Genomic DNA, 17,158 nt, shown 5'->3' with positions numbered 1-17,158 from the left:
TAGTTTTGTGGAGGAAGTAAGGAATTTCTTCCTCTCTCCCTAGATCCTTGCAGAGTTTCAGAATGTCCTGCCAAGTATGTGGGCTGCAAGGCAAGTACACATTCGGTCTATAACGTTTTATATTACAAGTAATTAAATTAGAATTTGAAATTAAAAAACATATTTCCCCATTGTCAGGCTGAAAAGGCCTTCTTGGATTAGAAAGCTATATATACACCTTGTGGAATGTCTGCATACAGGTTTGAGTTGCCCACAAATGCTAATCTTCTGTGCAACCTCACATCCAATCCCAGTCTGCTCCCATATCGTCTCCATCTTGAAATCTGGAAAAGATCGGCCTCACAGGTAGTCAGAAGCATAGAACAGAGTACCTTTTACTGAAATTTGTAGAAAGTCAGTCTTGCATTCAGTTATTTTCATTTATTGATTCAGATTGTTACACCATCTAGAATCAAATGTCCTTATTGAATAATGTGTGTTTGTGTGTGTGTGTGTCAGATTTGTGGGTGCAAGCTGTGTTATAAACAAAATATTGAGTGCTTAACAAAAGATTTTAATCTTTTTTATTTTCCCACTCTGGTATGATTTGCCCATGATTTCTTTCTTGTCTGAAAATCCCAGACTTTCATGTATGTTTTCTCTCGTGTTATTTTGCAGCCCACCAAAGAAGATTTCAAGTTCCTGTTATTTTGTTATTTCTTCTCTTTTACTCACCATCACTTGTAGAACACGCTGCAGCTGAAGTGCCATGCTGTTTCTGAGCTGTTAGGCAGCACTGATCTGCTCTGAGTATATCTGAGAAACCATAAGGAAGCAAATTTTAGTTCTGTTTGAGTATTGAGGTGCTTGGGTGACAGGAAAGATGTTGCAGTCTGATAGAAACAGGATATTTAGCCTTTTTTTCCCTCTCTTTACCTTTATATATCATACTATACTAGCTATTATGAATATATCTCATCCTTGTAAAGGAGTTTTTATGTGCTTAGGTAGTGAAATTCAGTGTTTTCAAAATGCTTAACATTCAGAGGGCTTTTTGTTTTGTTTATTTTGCATATTGCTGTACAGGTATTCTGTTTTTCATCATCAAGAATTACAAAGAGATGTGGAAGTCAGTTGAAAATTTTAAGTTTTTAAGAGAAGAGGGCTCTCCTTTTCTGAGTCTGTATTTTCAGTGCTCTGTCAAATTGTATTTTCGTGTTTTTGTTCCTGTATAAACAGCCAAGTGATCTTAAATGTCAGGAAGATCTTTTCATAAAACTCATACCAATTGTTTCTACTGCTTTCATGCACTAATTTGGTGCTAATGCACGCACATGGCTCTTAACTTTGGAAAAAGGCAGCTATGGCCTGAAACGGTTTTATGATATGTACAGGATGAGGTCTTTTTAATGCATCTCTGAAGTAAGGCAGTAATCCGTATTACAGAAGCACAGAATCGTCTACGTTGGAAGAGACCTCCAAGATCACCTGGTCCAAACTCTGACCTAACACTAACAAGTCCTTCACTAAACCATATCACTAAGCTCAACATCTAAATGTCTTTTAAAGACCTCCAGGGACGGTGACTCAACCACTTCCCTGGGCAGCCCATTCCAATGCCTAACAACCCTTTCAGTAAAGAAGTTTTTCCTAATATCCAACCTAAACCTCCCCTGGCGCAACTTTCGCCCATTCCCCCTTGTCCTGTCACCAGGCACGTGGGAGAATAGACCAACCCCCACCTCGCTACAGCCTCCTTTAAGGTACCTATAGAGAGCAATGTTGCAACTGGTCTTCCTTGGCCCATTCTTAAAACAGCCTTCAGATTTTGCTAGTATGCATTACATTAATATTTTTTATAAGGTTCAGTAATCAAAACGGGTTTTTAATAGAAATAATTCTGTATATTTGCCTTGAAAGAGCTTCATCTTTAACTTCTTAGCCTGGCTATCAGTGACAGTTGCCAGCTGAAATTACCTCGTGTTGCTGAAGACCAAGTAGGAATGTGCCCCCAAGTCTTCCATTTGCCTTTGGTTGGTCACAGAGCCCCTCGGGCACCCCAGGCCCTCTGTTCCTACTCTGCACAGTTGCTGCAGACAAAGTGACTTAAGCCCTCTTCTTATCCCAGGGTTTCTCATTTGTGTGCCTGAGCAAGGTCACTTAGACAGTTTGTTGTAAATAACACAGTAGGATCCAGACCTCCTTAGTTACCAGCTAGCACGTAAATCACAGGATTATTCATTTTCTTTAATAACAGGAGAGCAATAGAGATAACATTTTTATGAATGAGATATCTGTAATCAAAAGCAGAGTCAATGCAATGCAGTGTGTTTATAATGATCAAATGATCTGTTGCTTATATTCTAAAAAGATTATAGTCTCAAATATTCTCAGCAATAAAACTTGAACTTGTAGCTAGCAATGACTTGGTAATCACTTTTTATTAAGAAGTGAACTTTCAAAACTCTTCTAAATTAATACGATTTTTAACTTTGGACAGTCTTACAGCTACTAGGCTGTACCGCTAGCAAATAAATTAAGCACAGACAAATACACAAGATACTGAAATTTAACCAATTGTTTTCACGTATTGAAATTACGGTGCTATGAACAACATGCAATGTGAAAAACAAATCTTGTGGGTTGAGATGTAAAATGATAAATTTGGGTTCCAGTTAAAACTGTTGCTATCTACCAAATTGTAGAAGGCATGAGAAACCCTTAGTAATGGAGAGGTGGCGGAGTTTATGAGCTGATGGTTTTAAAAAGTAATTCTGCTTCATTAGTGTGTTTTTCATTTGCTCAGTTTTTCTCCTCTTTAATCAGGTTTCATATTGAGTTTAGAACTGGATCATTTTGGGCTAGTGGTTTTTTTGTTTTGTTTTGTTTTTTTTCCATGCCAATATAAGTCTTCAATTTATTGCTAAAATGAGGACAAATCACATTCAAACTCCTGTATTGTTAAACTTTGAACTGGGGCCTTCTTGTCTATGTCTTGACTCCTCAGGCAACTAGGCAATAATGCATCTTTTATTTCCTCTTAGTGGCTTTCTTACTTGTATTCTCTATACACGTACATTCCCGCTGATACTAAAACTTCTAGGTAGCCCTTTAGAAAAAAAGTTGCTGATCCATCCATACATCTGCAGTTCAGCAAAATCAAAATTTTTGGACAAAGTTTAGTTATTGTCTCTTTGACCACTAAACGTTAGAATCCATTGCTCAGACTTGAAATGGTAGATGGAAAAAATCATGAAGTTACATAACTGAACATTGTTAGCCTGTCTCATTTTGAAAGCATAACTTTCAGAGCAATATAAACCTTGTGGATTCTAGAACATGGTTTATCTTTCCTTACGTTTTTTGAAGTTGTTATTTATGAATGAACAGATGTTCAGGAAACCCCAAGCTTTTATTGGCTGTATTTAGAATAGATGAAATACAAAATTGTTTTAAAAAATGCAGTGTAGATCCTATTTTACAGAGCTATCATTTAAATAATATTTCTTAATTGGGGGATGCAGTGCTTAGTTACATTAACTTTTCTCTAGAACTCCTTGGATATCTGAGACGCTTTACCATAACATGGTCTTTTCATTTCTCTATCATCTTTGAAGAGGTGCCATACCACTTTAAACAGTTCACCAATCAGTTTCATATGATGAATTCTCTTTAATCATTTACATTCAGAGAAAGTCAAATATTCCTTAGGAAGCCAAAGTAATCTAACAGAATGTATAGTGTTTGTGCAGCTGGATATCCTATTTATTTGAATTTCTCAGGGAAATCTCTTCTGACTTTAGAAAAAAGATGGAAGAGTAAACAGTAAGTGTCCAAGTAATATGAGCTAGAAAGTCCTGTCTTTTAGAGCAAAGTCATTAAAAAAGTGTATTTGCAAGGTCCAAAAATAATACAGTATATCAAATGTAGTGTACTACATAATGTTTTTTCAGTATTCTCACTATTTTTACATCTATATATGTGTGTACGTGTGTATGTATCTATCTATATAAATGAAATATATGCATGGGTTGTTAATATATTTACTATTCCTGAATAGGTGAGCACAATAAGAGTCTGTTTTCCTGAAAAAGTGATTCATCTGTTTGTTTTCTGTGTGTGACCTGTCATTCATCATCATGTTGGCATTCTCTGGACATGATAACTGCATAACTGAATTAACATTTCTAAAAATTTTCTTGCAAGGAAATGTACAAATATATGTTAGTCTGTATAAAAAATGTGTTTCTCTAGGCTTTTGGGAGGTATCCTGTTGTGTAGTGTTCCCCACTAGTTGTGTTTCTTGTTGCTGTCAGTTCTTTCTTCCACCGTTTTCTATATATATGTATGTGTATGTATCTTTTTTTTTTTTTCCCTGATGACGTGAGGGGAGGTGTGCGGCTTTTTTATTTGTCATGAGTAGGAGTGTGGTAATTTTCTTGTTTCTAAAAGCAAGACTCAAAGAGCAGGATGGTCTTTGGCCAGTTTGGAGCATTGGCTAGATTCCCACATGGACTTAGACTGTCTTAGGAAGTGTGTCTAGTTTTCCCACTGGATATTGACTAATATTTTGTAGTTCAGTGTCTTTCACTTTATATATATCACTCTCTGAGGTTTATTGAAAAAGATGGTTAGACCTGTTCAAACCCTGAACTTCTTTCTATTGTAGTTCTCATTTTTTTCTCTTCCTGCACCTTCTTTGTAGGTAAGCATGTATGTGTTTACAAAGAAAAGTGAACAGAATACTGAATTTGTTCTGCTTAGTTGAGTGTAGGTATGCACAGCAAATGATTCAGTACTTATTAATTTAACTATAATTTGAAGATTTTTAATCAGAGAATTTCTGAATCTATTTAGCTGTTCATGTTTCCTTTGACACTTCAAATATTTCAGTCATTTGGATTTTCTATTCTCTTTATTGTGCTGTTTCTAATTGTTACAATATTAGCATCAAGGATACTAGCTAGCAAGGAGGATGACAGTAAATATAAATATCGTAGTCAAATTCCATCCATTATTTTAGTGACAACATGTTTTTGCAATTACTAAATATCACTATGGATATAGCACAATCTTCTATGCATGCCAAAAAAATCTATAGAAGGTATTTGAGGATTTTATTAATTGCAAAAGCATCACATTGAAATGAGATAAATATAGTGATGTTGGATGATGCATCCTATATAAAAGTAAAGTAATTTTTGAGATATAGAAATAATTGTTTATCTTGGAAAACAAGATCATCTTGCCCTGAATATGCAGGACTGATCTGACAGTGCTGAGGACCTATCTCTTATAGGAGTACTGATATAAGAGCTGACATGTCTAAAACCAGAGTTTTAATAAATGTGCTGCTTCTGTGGGTGGTACTTCAATGCATTTGAGATGTGTATTTCTCTTAATTCAGAAGAAATTGAAGCAGGCATGGAAGTTGAACCTTACTGTGAGCATGTTATTCATGTTGGATCTCACCATTGCTTGTCTTTTCTGATGCATGGTTGGTGAGATGCTTAGCTGGTCATGAAAGTATTTACTCATATTACTTTTATATAAAGGAACAGATTTGAAAATCCTTCTACTGAACTGGCACTTATTTATTTATTTATTTATTCGCTAATTTGTGATTGAATACTCTAACTTCCATTATGGAAAAACAAACAAATAAAAAAACACAACATTGAATAGCATCTTGGGTTTACAAACTGAAGCATAAGAACACTTGGAAATGTTAGAATTAGAGTTTGCTCTTGAATGTAGGTATTTTTTTTCTTAGAGTTAACTTGTCTGTGACTGTAACCTATTAATGAATTTAATTTTTTTTTTCATTTTGCTAGAAAATTAGAAGTACTGTTTCTTTACACCAAACAGCATGACAATTAAAATGTTGTCCTGAAATGTCAAACTTGCATTATGATGAATACTACCAGTACAAGAAAACTAATTTAGCACTTCAAATAAAACAACTGTCTTGGCAGTTTTTTATGATAATGACTTTGTAACAGTGTCATTTAGAATCTGATTGTCTACTCATGTTGAATAGTGCATCCCATGTGATATAGTTCTGATGATCTAACACTTAATTAAAGGAGGAGAGACAAGATCTGCAAAGGGATATTGGGCATCTTGGTGCTCCTTGCCCTAGTGCTGAAGAGACTGCTCGCTGCTGCAGAGCAGCGTATGTTGGAAAAAAGTTTCTCCATTACAGTGCCCCTAGGCAAAGGCCCAAAATATCAGTGCATGTAAGTGGGCAGGCATGGTCACGGAGTGATTAGGCACCTGAGAAGTCCTTCAGTGTTTCCTCTTTGGATCTGGGCACACGTTGTGTTAGAATTCTGCTAGTAATCTGGCAGTGTCAATGTAAAGCTTGTGATTATTTTCTGTATACTTCATGACAATAAATAAATGTGTTCCCCAGAAAAACTTTATTTTTGATTTTTGTCAAGAGTAAACTGAAAATGAGTTAGCTCGTTCTGCCAAGAAGTAAGGTATTATCCTGAATTGCATGATTTTAGATCTACAAACAGATGAATTTTGTGATCTAGTATGTATAAAGTGAGTTTCTCAGTCTGCTCTTCCACTGAAGGTAGTGATTTTATATTTGTAAGAAAAAAGAATGGATTAGACTCTTCATTCCTCTGATGAGAAATGTATGTGAATTTCTAACTTTTAAAGGAATTATAGTAGATAATATCAACAAAGCCGACAGTTCCACTGGTGATATAGTATTTTTGGTCTCATTTTGGCTTTATTGCTGTAAAGGAAATATTTTCATATAAAATATCATTTTATCAAATATCCAACACACCTTGCTTTTGGTGGGTAGGTGAAATTTATCATTAATGCATTACCTGTATGCTAATTCAGTAGACGCTAATGTGGCATTTTAAATGGCCTTCAGCTAATGCCAATTATGCTTCTCAGAATGCAATGCAGACTGTTGCTTGTCTTGGAAAATCAAAAACTCTGCAAGCATACTCAAGGTTTGCAAAGCTGAACACACAGCTTTTTCCATTGTTAGGTTTACTCTGCCAGTTTACAAGGTTTGTAGATGTCATTACAGAGTTTGTAAAAAAGTGAAGCCAACTGCAGGACCCTTTTGACTGCTTTAATCTGAACAGTTTTTAAGATCAGTACGTGGTGGGATCATATCGATTCGTTTTATGCTTTGAAAAAGCATATTTTGAAAGGTTCACAAAAAATATCTTTTTTTCCTTCCTGTCCTTTTGTCTTCATCATGTAAATAGCTAGAGGAATGATTCTCGAATTACTACAGAAAAGACCATGGATTTCAGACTAAAGGGATCTTCAGTCTCATAGGTGACAGTTTTCAAAATTTCCAAGTGTGGTCATAAATACATTTATGCAAGCTGTTTTCCAGCTTTCATTGTAGCAGATCTTAATGGATGCCAATTAAATATGTTTACATATGTACTTACATTTCCCACCAACATATAACAACATGTGGAGCATATAGCATGATTTAAACTGGCAGGTATTCACTGTTGTTCAATTATTCCTTTTATCCACACACTTTTGAATTATGAATTATATCAATCCTTAAATCTTTGTTTGGTTTAGAGAAGGTTCATTTTTTTTCCTCTTGGCACACCATATATGCACTAGGAAATGCTCGTAGTTTCAGCTGCATTTAAGGAAATATTGTTGCAAGGCTTTTATGTGCTGTACTTCAATCAGCTAGTGCCAGCAGTATCCCAATAGAAAGACCCTCAACAGACCATTTTCAGCATTTTGCTGCAATTAAACTCCTCTGGTTTTAGCCCTCAGGCAATTTAGTACCTTTTTACATATGCACATTATGAACTTTTGACCAGGGCCTGGTAGTCATATATTAGATAGCAGCTTTTGAAAGCAGACTTAACAAGTTCCTCAGAGTATTACAGTCTGAGTCAGTTGTGGAAAAGGTAATTTAACCAACTTGCAGTGAGGCCATTCAGAATCTTACTGATGATCCTAAATATGTCTCTTTTTTTCCTTGTTTCCTCTGGAAGCTGGTAGCAAGAGCTCTCAAAGAATGTGATTGATCTTTTATTCAGTAGCTAACGAGGGCTGTGATTCTATTAGTGCTCTACAAGGCAAGGGAACAGTGATTTAATGAAGTGTCTAGTGAGCTGGTCATAGATTTATCCTGTTGTCTCTAATTTGCAGTGCCGTTGTGAGTGTAAAAGAAACTGCACTCACACTGCCATTAGGCAGGTATTTCCTTAGTAAATTGTTGTAAGGTCAGGTGTAGTTATCTTAGAAAAGGCAATGCCTTACCTCCTCAATGTCTCAAGATGACAGCCGCTGTGCTGAGCTCTCACTGAAGCGGAAACAAGAAGATCAGAGGTCCGTCTCCAAGTCCCCCTTAGCTGATGCAGGAGCAGATGAACTGCCAAGTAGGACTAATAGAGTCATAATTGGCGATTAGAACTGGAAAGGTGCAATAACATCTTAATACAAACTGGCGTATGTTATAGTTAGTGTCAGTTGTTGTAAAGTTACGTGGTAGCCTGAACTAGTTACATTTCCTTTTTTCCTTTTCAAAAAATGAGGCAATGCATCCTAATAGTCACAGTACAACAAAAGTAAAAGAACATCAAAACTTGAGTTGCTTTAAAGTGACATTAATGTCTTTTCTACATTTACTTGGGCATGTAACCTGTCAGTCTTATTCAGAGATTGTGCAGTAAAATTTGCCATAGAACTATAGATGAAATAATCTCATAAATATGCTTCGGTTTTCATTTAATTTTCACTAAATAGTGGTTTTTATTTCTATCTACTGAAGGCTACTGACTTTTTGTTCTGTATGTCTTTGCTAATATGAGATAATATTTTGATGATGCCTATGGGATTGCAAATCTCTTTTGCACTGGAAATTTTTCACAAGCCTCTGAGTCCAAGTTAGCCAAAAGAAACCACTTTCAGGAAGAAATTATCTTTGCATGAATTGCATGATAATTTGAGAAGGAGGTGAATTATGGTATACGTTGCCAGGCAGTTCAGTATTACCTATTTCAATCAAAAAGCTATGTTGAAAAATAAGGAAGCATATATGTGGTTCTTTCCTAGATTAACACAGAACGGTAGATAAATGAATCATCTTGAGATTTCTGTGGTGCTTCCTGGTGGCAGATGGAGAACTCCCATGTGCAAAAGTGGTCAAAGCTGACAATTAGAGGGAAGGCAATCACAGATGAGAATGTGGGATTGTTAGTGCAAACGTGTTTATGTGTATGAATGACACAAGCCTAATTGGGATCTCAGCCTCATCTTCCAGGCTCTGTACAGGTAAAGAAAAGTTTCTGATGCAAAATCCATCAAATCTGATTTAAAGTAAACTGTTAAAATTTCCAGTGAAGCAGATGAAACTTGAACTACATTAAAGAGCAATAGCAAGGTAGTGTCGTGATAACTTGTCTCCTCAGGTAAACATAGCACATGAATCACCAATTACGTATTGTGCTCAGGGGGATGATTTTGTTTTTGCAAAATAAAAATATTTTCAGTTGGGTGAGCCATTGAGTCCCTGTGAACTTGACACCCTGTGGGACGTCATCAGGGCCCTCTGTTAAATATACAGATGCAATTAGTCTACAAAAAGAGGTACCGGGCTTTTAAATGAGCAGCAAGAGGATTTAAAACAGTAAGCCAAACTTTCTAATTTCCTAATATTGGCACTCATGTCCCTCACAATCTTATTACAGTATTACTCTCTGCTGATCTACCATTTCATCAAAAAGTCTACAATGGAACTAAAAATCTAAGCCTTTTAGCCCATAGATCATTGCACTTGGTAAATGGCTTATTGTAGATTAGATAATGCGGTTCATAGCACATCCAAATCAATAAAAGGCTAGTCTGAACATAGTAAAGTGCTCAGTCTGATTCTTTTTATTAAGTATATCTGCCATGAGAAAAATGTGAATTTTAGTCTTTTTTGCTTAACTTCATGTCAGAAAAAGGCATTGCTTAAATTACTGTGTGGTCATTTTCTTAGAGAAGATCTTTCCCATAGAATTTTGTTTTCTTTAAATCAAATAAATCGTATGACAAGTGATAAAAAAATATTATGTCGGCAAAGTTCAGATCCCAGTGTTCCCATTCATGTCCTACTCTAGATATTAAAAAATAAGAATTTATTTGTTGAGTATTCAGTGGTCCCTGTGGAATAAATACTTCTAGACCTATTATCTTTAAAATATAAAAATAAATAATCCTGATCACCAAAAATCATCAAAATTGTCAGCAACAAATTGAGGTGGAAAATGCTTTTATTTGGGAGAATTTTGAAAGAAGTATTTTATTCTGAGGACAGAATGGATGATTAGATACCAAAAAAAGCAGTGGCATTTTAATCAAAGTTAGTATAGGCCCAGGATTCACCTTTAATCCTACAAATACTACGTGTTTAAGTTAAAGGCTCTATAAAATAATAACAGAAAGTAAGGCAATAATAGCACTGAATGTGTTATCAGAAGGTTTCTGGGTTAACAGTGCACAGCAGTGGAAAGGAAAGATTGCTTCACTGGTAGATAATGGCTTTCATCTGTCCCTCACATCTGGAAAAGTATCTTTGCAAACACAAGGCAAGAGTAGTGCTATTGTAGAGAAATGGCTATACAGCTCATCGCCACGTCTGCTCTGTAACACGTATGGAGAGAGTTTTTGCCCCTTCTAGCTAGGGGTAAGCTAGGTATGCAGAAAAAATCAGTGGCACAATGGGAACTAGTGGCTGCATCTGCCTTTAGACTTTCCATACACTTTTTTTATTTTCACTGCAATTTTGTATTTTCCTATTTACATCCTGTGCTCCTGTAGCCATGGAGAAGATAAACAGAAGTTAAGAAATGCAAAAATGCCAAGCTGCTGAACCTGCTTAAGAGCTTGTCACAATTCACAGTTTCTCTAATAAATGTTTTTAAAAGCTCTATTCAAAATCTAGTAAATAACTTGGATTTTTTTTTTCAAACAATAAAGTCAGATTAACTGTAATTGGCTGCAGAGAGATGCTCTTAACTTATTATTCTTCGACCATGTTATTGACCAGTATGTGTTTGTCCATGTTGTTAATAATTTATCCTTTGAAAAATCTATGTGCATTATAGTCTTTGATCTTCTCACAAATTTCAAAGCTGAAGATACTATTTTCTTTTTCCTTTTACATTTTTCCTTTCTTTTTAAAGAAATTTTAAAAGAGAAGAGACTAGAAAATCATTTAAAAACTTTTTTCTGTTTATTTCTGTGGGAGAATATCCAGGTGACACCCATCCTTGATAATGAGAACTGTACATTCATACAGCAAGAATATATATGAATAAAAAAATCAAGGCAAGGTAACTGTACTTTGCAGATGAAAAATATCTGAAAACAAGACTTAATGCATCTAGTAGATTAAAACAGAAATTAAAGACTTTAGAGTAAGAAGAGATCAAAGGCTGTCTTTTCATTGTTCTTTTTATTGTTTATTGACTTCAAAAAGACTTTTTAGTTTAAGCTGACTTTAATGTCTCTTGAATGCTCTTTTGTAAAGTGACTTTGAAAACTCACGGATAATGTCTTCATTAAGTGGGGAAAAATCTTCGTAAAAATATAACTAACTTTGCTTTCATTATAATAGAAAGAGATAACACTTTGCTTAATTAAGGTCTGTTTTCCCTCTGTTCAGAATTTTACGACCATTTTTTTCGTTGAAATTAGTGCTGATAAAAGCTTGAAGTAGACATTGCTAAACTGAAACTCTTAGTTTTCAAGAGAAATACAGTAATGTGAGTTCTCTGTTAATCAGGATGTTGCCTTATGTATACTAGCTATTTTAGGAAACAAAAGAAAAATCCAAAAAGATATGCAAGTTATATTCTAAAATAAAGCATGCTCTTTTATGCATGTTTTGAAAATGTTAATTTAGAGACTGTCTGCTCCCTTTCTGTTCCCAAATGTCTATGCTTTTCTCACCAATCCCCTGATGACTTGATGTCTTTGGATTATGTTAATATATATGTTAATAATGACAACATGCTTATGACAATAAAGATCATAAATATATGAAGATAAATTGAGAGATTAGGGAAGCTATGCTGAATAATTAAGACAAGATCCTTATCACAGATTTCTCTGGAGTACTGTGCGTTTTCCCCAGTATTTTGAGGTCTTTTGCACGTGTCACTGTGAGACCCAGCTCATGCTACATTAAAATGGAAAGGGAATTTTCCTGGGTTTCATGAAGGACATTTCATCTTTTTTTCAGAAATTGTATATGGCAAGCTAAATGCTTCCTGGTAGTAGAAACATGCTGGATAACACAGATGAATTAGCTGCTTTCTTTGGTTGATTTCTTGTTGGTGTTGACTGAGATGCATCCTCATTTTTTGTCTGGCTCCTAACTTTTCTGTAATTATGCTATAATATAAGCTTAGTTTTATCTATTTATGATGTGGGTTTACAGTGAGATCAAGTGTTTGTTACTCTGGGAGTGGTAGATAACAAGTGTGGTGGTAATTTTGTGAGGTGCACTCTTCCCATTCTGCTTATTCCAGCCACACATGAAAATATCAGGAAACCCGTTTGACTTTTACTGAGGATCAAAAGATTCTGACTTGCAGCCTGCAGAAGTTGTTTGCAAGACCTTTTTATGTATTTAATAAAAAAAAAAAAAAAAAAAAAAAAAGGCGAGAACCCCTTTTAATGTGAGAGCTGATTTTCTGGAGTTTTTTCATGAGAAATGTGTATTGCATGTTTTCTGTAACTGGGAAAAATGCTTAACCTTGCTGCAGCTTTAAAGGAGACTGTTTTTCTTCAAAAGGAGAACCAACACTACACTTGTTTCCCCTTGCTTTCATTTGTGGCTAGGGATAAAGCAGCAAAGCTGTAGTAGGTTTGATTTATTTTAACTGTCTCTCAACTATGGGGTACATGTTAGGAATCTTATGTCCAGCTGCCCAGTGCAAAAATGAGACACTGGGAAGGATGTCATCTTTACTGCTAGATGAATCAAAAGGCCACCCTTTTTATTAACTTTAACTTTGTATTAATTATTAACTTATTGCAGTGTTACTCATTTATGGGTTGGTTTGTATTTTTCTTTTACCTTATTTTGGTGCGGGCAACCATATTTTTGATCTGGCACTTGAGTACACAGCAGCTCCATCTTGTAGCATATCTTATTAATTTTCATATTCATAGGGGCAAAAAAATGAAATTAAATTGCAGTATAAAAATTTTTATGGCACAAATGGTTAACTGTTTTTACAAGTGTAATTTTGTGAGTGGTTTAGAGGCTCAATTACCCACTGAAATGCAGGAAATAAATGTCCTTGAGGATTTGCATTTGGATCATGTAATTTGTTGGGTCTCAGCTCATTGTTAATAATTCTTACATCTGTGCAGCCTACATGAGCAAATGAGGCTGTGTAGTCTTTGAAAATTTAATACAACATTATTTCTGGTACCATTGTAGAAACATGGCAGAAAAGTAATCCAAGAGAAAGAAAATAACAAATTAGCTGGTAAAATTGATTTAATGTGTAATCCTTCTTAGCAGATTGACTGGTTAATGTGAAAATTATTAAAATGTTCATGTTTATATGGTTGTTGCTGTTTGGGTTGCATTGCATGTTTGCGCAGTGGTCATGTAAAGGGCTAAGATTCCACTGTAACAGAAAGTAAGCAAAGCTACAGATAAAGGACAAAGGATGAAAGAATGAAGATGACCAAATTCCACTCTTATTGTAATTATTTTTGCTTTTATTTTGTATTAGGATATGACATGTGGTGATCCTACAATGTGGGAAATGTAGTTGCTGTTCATTTTGTAATTTGAATCTACTTGCACTAGGAAACTGTGGGCACCAATGATACCAAGATTTTAATCCTTTGAAATTAGACAACCTACTTCTGTACTCAGTGCTTGTGATTCTTTTTAGTGCTACGAATTTTGATGTGCATGAGAGCAGATTTGGTTGCATATTTGAATGCTTTGATTGTGTTATTATTGAGCAAGCCAAACCTGTTTTCCTGCCTTGTACATGCAGAAAGACCACTGTAGTAGTAATTTAAAAAGTGAATTAAAAGGAAGATACAAAACATCATTCTTAGAAGGTAAGATCAGCAAAATTAGAAATTTGAGAACTATTATTTTGTGTTTCAGATAATAAATACCTCACAACAATGATTCTCAGCCTTCTTTGTGGGTACAATATTTTTGATTGAGACCTTGTTTTCAGCAGTCATACTAAACGACCCTTGAAACCACTGCAATAGATGAAGTATCATGTTTAACAAATTCAGCATTTGTCTAGAACTGTTCAGAAGAGGTATCACTGTCTGCATTCCCTTCTCCAAGACCTCTTGTGCTGTCTTGTCATGAGATCTAAATCCTTGGGGATCCTAGGGGAACATAGTAACAGGGAGGCCAAGGGGGTCTCTTAGGAGAAGAAGGATCAGCAAATCACAGAGAGTTCAGGCAATGTAACTCTCTTCTGGTCTAAAGCTAGACCCTTAGTACACTGATACAATCCTGATCATCGGCTGTGCTACGACTCTGAAAAAGCTTTCTGTTTGAGCAAAACAATATATTCATGAAATATTGAAGTACTAGGTCATTGTTTTATTATCATTATTATTTTAACAAAACTCTTTCCTGAAATGGACAGTTTTGTCAAGGGAATTCTAAGGACATGCTTGTGGAAGAACAGGTTTATTTTTGTTCTCCTGATTTGGACAGCTTGGGTCACTTCGACACTCTCCTTTTATCTCTGTTTATTCCCTCTTTCTACAGCATTCTCTTCCAAATGACATCGTAGTTGTACACAAATAAAACACTAAACTGTTAGAAGCCACCTACCTTTTCCCTAAGTTACAGCCAAACAATTCACATCACCTCAGACTTCTTCCCTACATTCCTACTTACAGTAAATGTCCTTTCCATTTAAATTTTGGAATTCTAACAATGTTTGTATCACTTTTTTGAAGATTGAAGTTAACATCATCTTAGAGGGGATTTGAAAGACTGTATCTTTTAGGAAAGAGATGACACCCAACCTCTGCTCAGCTGCCACCATTATGCCATAGGAGTATGCTGCTGGGACAGAGCTGGCTTCCTGCTCCTGGTACTACAGTTTTTCCATGTAACTACTATAAATTGTAAGAAAAATTGCTAAAATTTTCCCTAGTCATGTGTGCCACACATGACAATGCACATAACTGCATTCACAGTCTGTCCTCCCTGGGGATATACATTTTAATGCTGTGTCCATTTACATCACAGTTGTATTAATTACATTTAATGCAGTTTTGAGCTAAGGTAGCACAGCCTTATTTCAGAGAACAGAGAGTGTGTGTGTTGCAATGAGGCCTGAGTACAATTGATCTATTACTTGGATGTAAGGGATTCTTAAAGGAGTTTGCTGATTGATGTAGAAGACGGATGTCTATGGCCATTAGGAAACACCAGTTTTTATTACCTATCAATCTCATGGAGAACCCATGGCAGCAAAATCTCCTGTAATAGATATCTAATCTGTTAAATTAGAGATTAATGAAATGAAAACATTAGAGAAGGAGGAAAATACACTTTTACAAAGTGGGCAGTACCAGAAAAACAATGCAGACAACTCAAAAGCATATAAAACAGCTGTCTGAAGACACAAAAAAAAAATCAGTACACCCAATTGGTGTCGTAACCCATTTTTTTTTCTTTCAATATTGCTTATTGGTTTTAAATTACAAAAACCTACATGGATATATTGGTTAATAAATAAATAGAACAATGGAGCATGTAAGACTGTTCCCAAAGAAGAAAACGTAGAACACAACATTTAGAATATCATACACTCATTTTTAGAATGTTCTTAGAATTGAGTAGTTTGTTTAATTTTGCTTAACGAAGTGTCTCTATTTTCAGACTCATAGAGTTAAAAAATGGCTACTTATTCAAATATATCAGTAAGATTAAAGAAAATAAAAAAACTTATTATATGTAGTCAACATACATATGTTGACTACATATATATATGTTGACTGCTATTTATGACAGCTGTGTTTAGAGACCCTGAATCTTTACATGGGGAAAAAAAACATCATCTTAAATATTCTGAAAGGAAAAAATGGGGACAATGTGTCTTCTATCATTTTATTTCTAAGCATCTAATTTTCAGTGTGTTCTTTGCACTCATTTTTCCTTGTAGCTACTATATACAGTGGGATATAAAACAGAAAGGATTTTCAAAAAATAAATGAGTTGCATTTATCTATACATAAAAAAGAAAATCCTATAGAGGTGATTGTATGTGTCAGTACATCACTTTACTTCCACACCACCTGCTGCAATTAAAAATGAAATCACCAAGCAGCAAGTACAGTAACTTCATCAACCAGCTGATATTATAATTAATGACTATAGAGTCTCTATTATTGTGTACTTCCAAGGCATCAAGTGGAAAGCTGTCGTAGTGCTTTAAATAATGAAAAAGTTTCGGGCCTTGATAAATGGCTCAGTTGGATGCAGTTTAGAAAGTTGAGAGCATATGCTTCTGTCATTAGAAACTAAGGACCCTTGTTACCCTTGCTATAACTCTTCAGATTCATCTGAAACTCTTTGATCCCCTCATGTACTTACACTGTTTAAAATGCAAAAGTGTGGAAAAATATGGTGTGCATGAGAAATTCACTTAGTAGGAAGAAAGATTAAAATAAAGTTCCTCTTCATTAACATCCTTGTTTCAAACTTATCGAAAAGATAGCATGTCTGTACCCACATTTCTTTTGAAATGAGAGTAAGCAAACATCTTTCTTTGATTCCTTTGAGATTTTTGTTTTTAGAAACAATTGAAATGCAATAAAGAAATGCACTTCAGAGAATGCTTATGAAGATATTTAACTGACTTAACAAAGAAATGACAGCAAGGATATTTGTTCTTGCAGTCTGTACTTTATTTCAACGCCATCGTATTCTGCAATGATGGATGCAGAATGGCAGCAAAGAGTAAAGTCCTGAAGCAGAAATTTTAGGCATGATTGGTGATACAGGTTTATGCAATATCACCCCTTAACAGGCAATCTATTGATAAATTTTCTTCCTGAACAGAATAGTTTTGCTGTTAAATGTCATCATTTTAACAGAAAACTGACTTTTATTTAGTTTTCAGCTACTATTTATTTTTCTTCTTTCTCTGAAACTTCC

At 35.0% G+C, this 17,158-nt stretch overlaps 1 protein-coding gene across 6 annotated transcripts in view; it reads left to right on the top strand.

Moving 5' to 3' along the window:
* WWOX (WW domain containing oxidoreductase) overlaps positions 1–17,158 on the top strand; it is a 509,406-nt gene that overhangs the window by 133,243 nt on the left and 359,005 nt on the right. The window contains exon 9 of one of the 6 annotated variants that reach the window (XM_048068877.2): positions 44–15,598. The exons of the other annotated variants lie outside the window; for them this stretch is intronic. Coding sequence (XP_047924834.1) covers positions 44–136 — 93 coding nt within the window. The 3' untranslated portion in view covers positions 137–15,598. Of the gene's footprint in view, positions 1–43; positions 15,599–17,158 lie in introns of those variants that run through there. 6 annotated transcript variants of the gene reach the window in all.

This window comes from Anser cygnoides, chromosome 12 (assembly GCF_040182565.1).
Source record: "Anser cygnoides isolate HZ-2024a breed goose chromosome 12, Taihu_goose_T2T_genome, whole genome shotgun sequence".
NCBI classification, from domain to species: Eukaryota; Metazoa; Chordata; class Aves; order Anseriformes; family Anatidae; genus Anser; species Anser cygnoides.
Note: the sequence above shows the minus strand (reverse complement) of the source record. Positions and strands in the feature narration are given on the sequence as shown.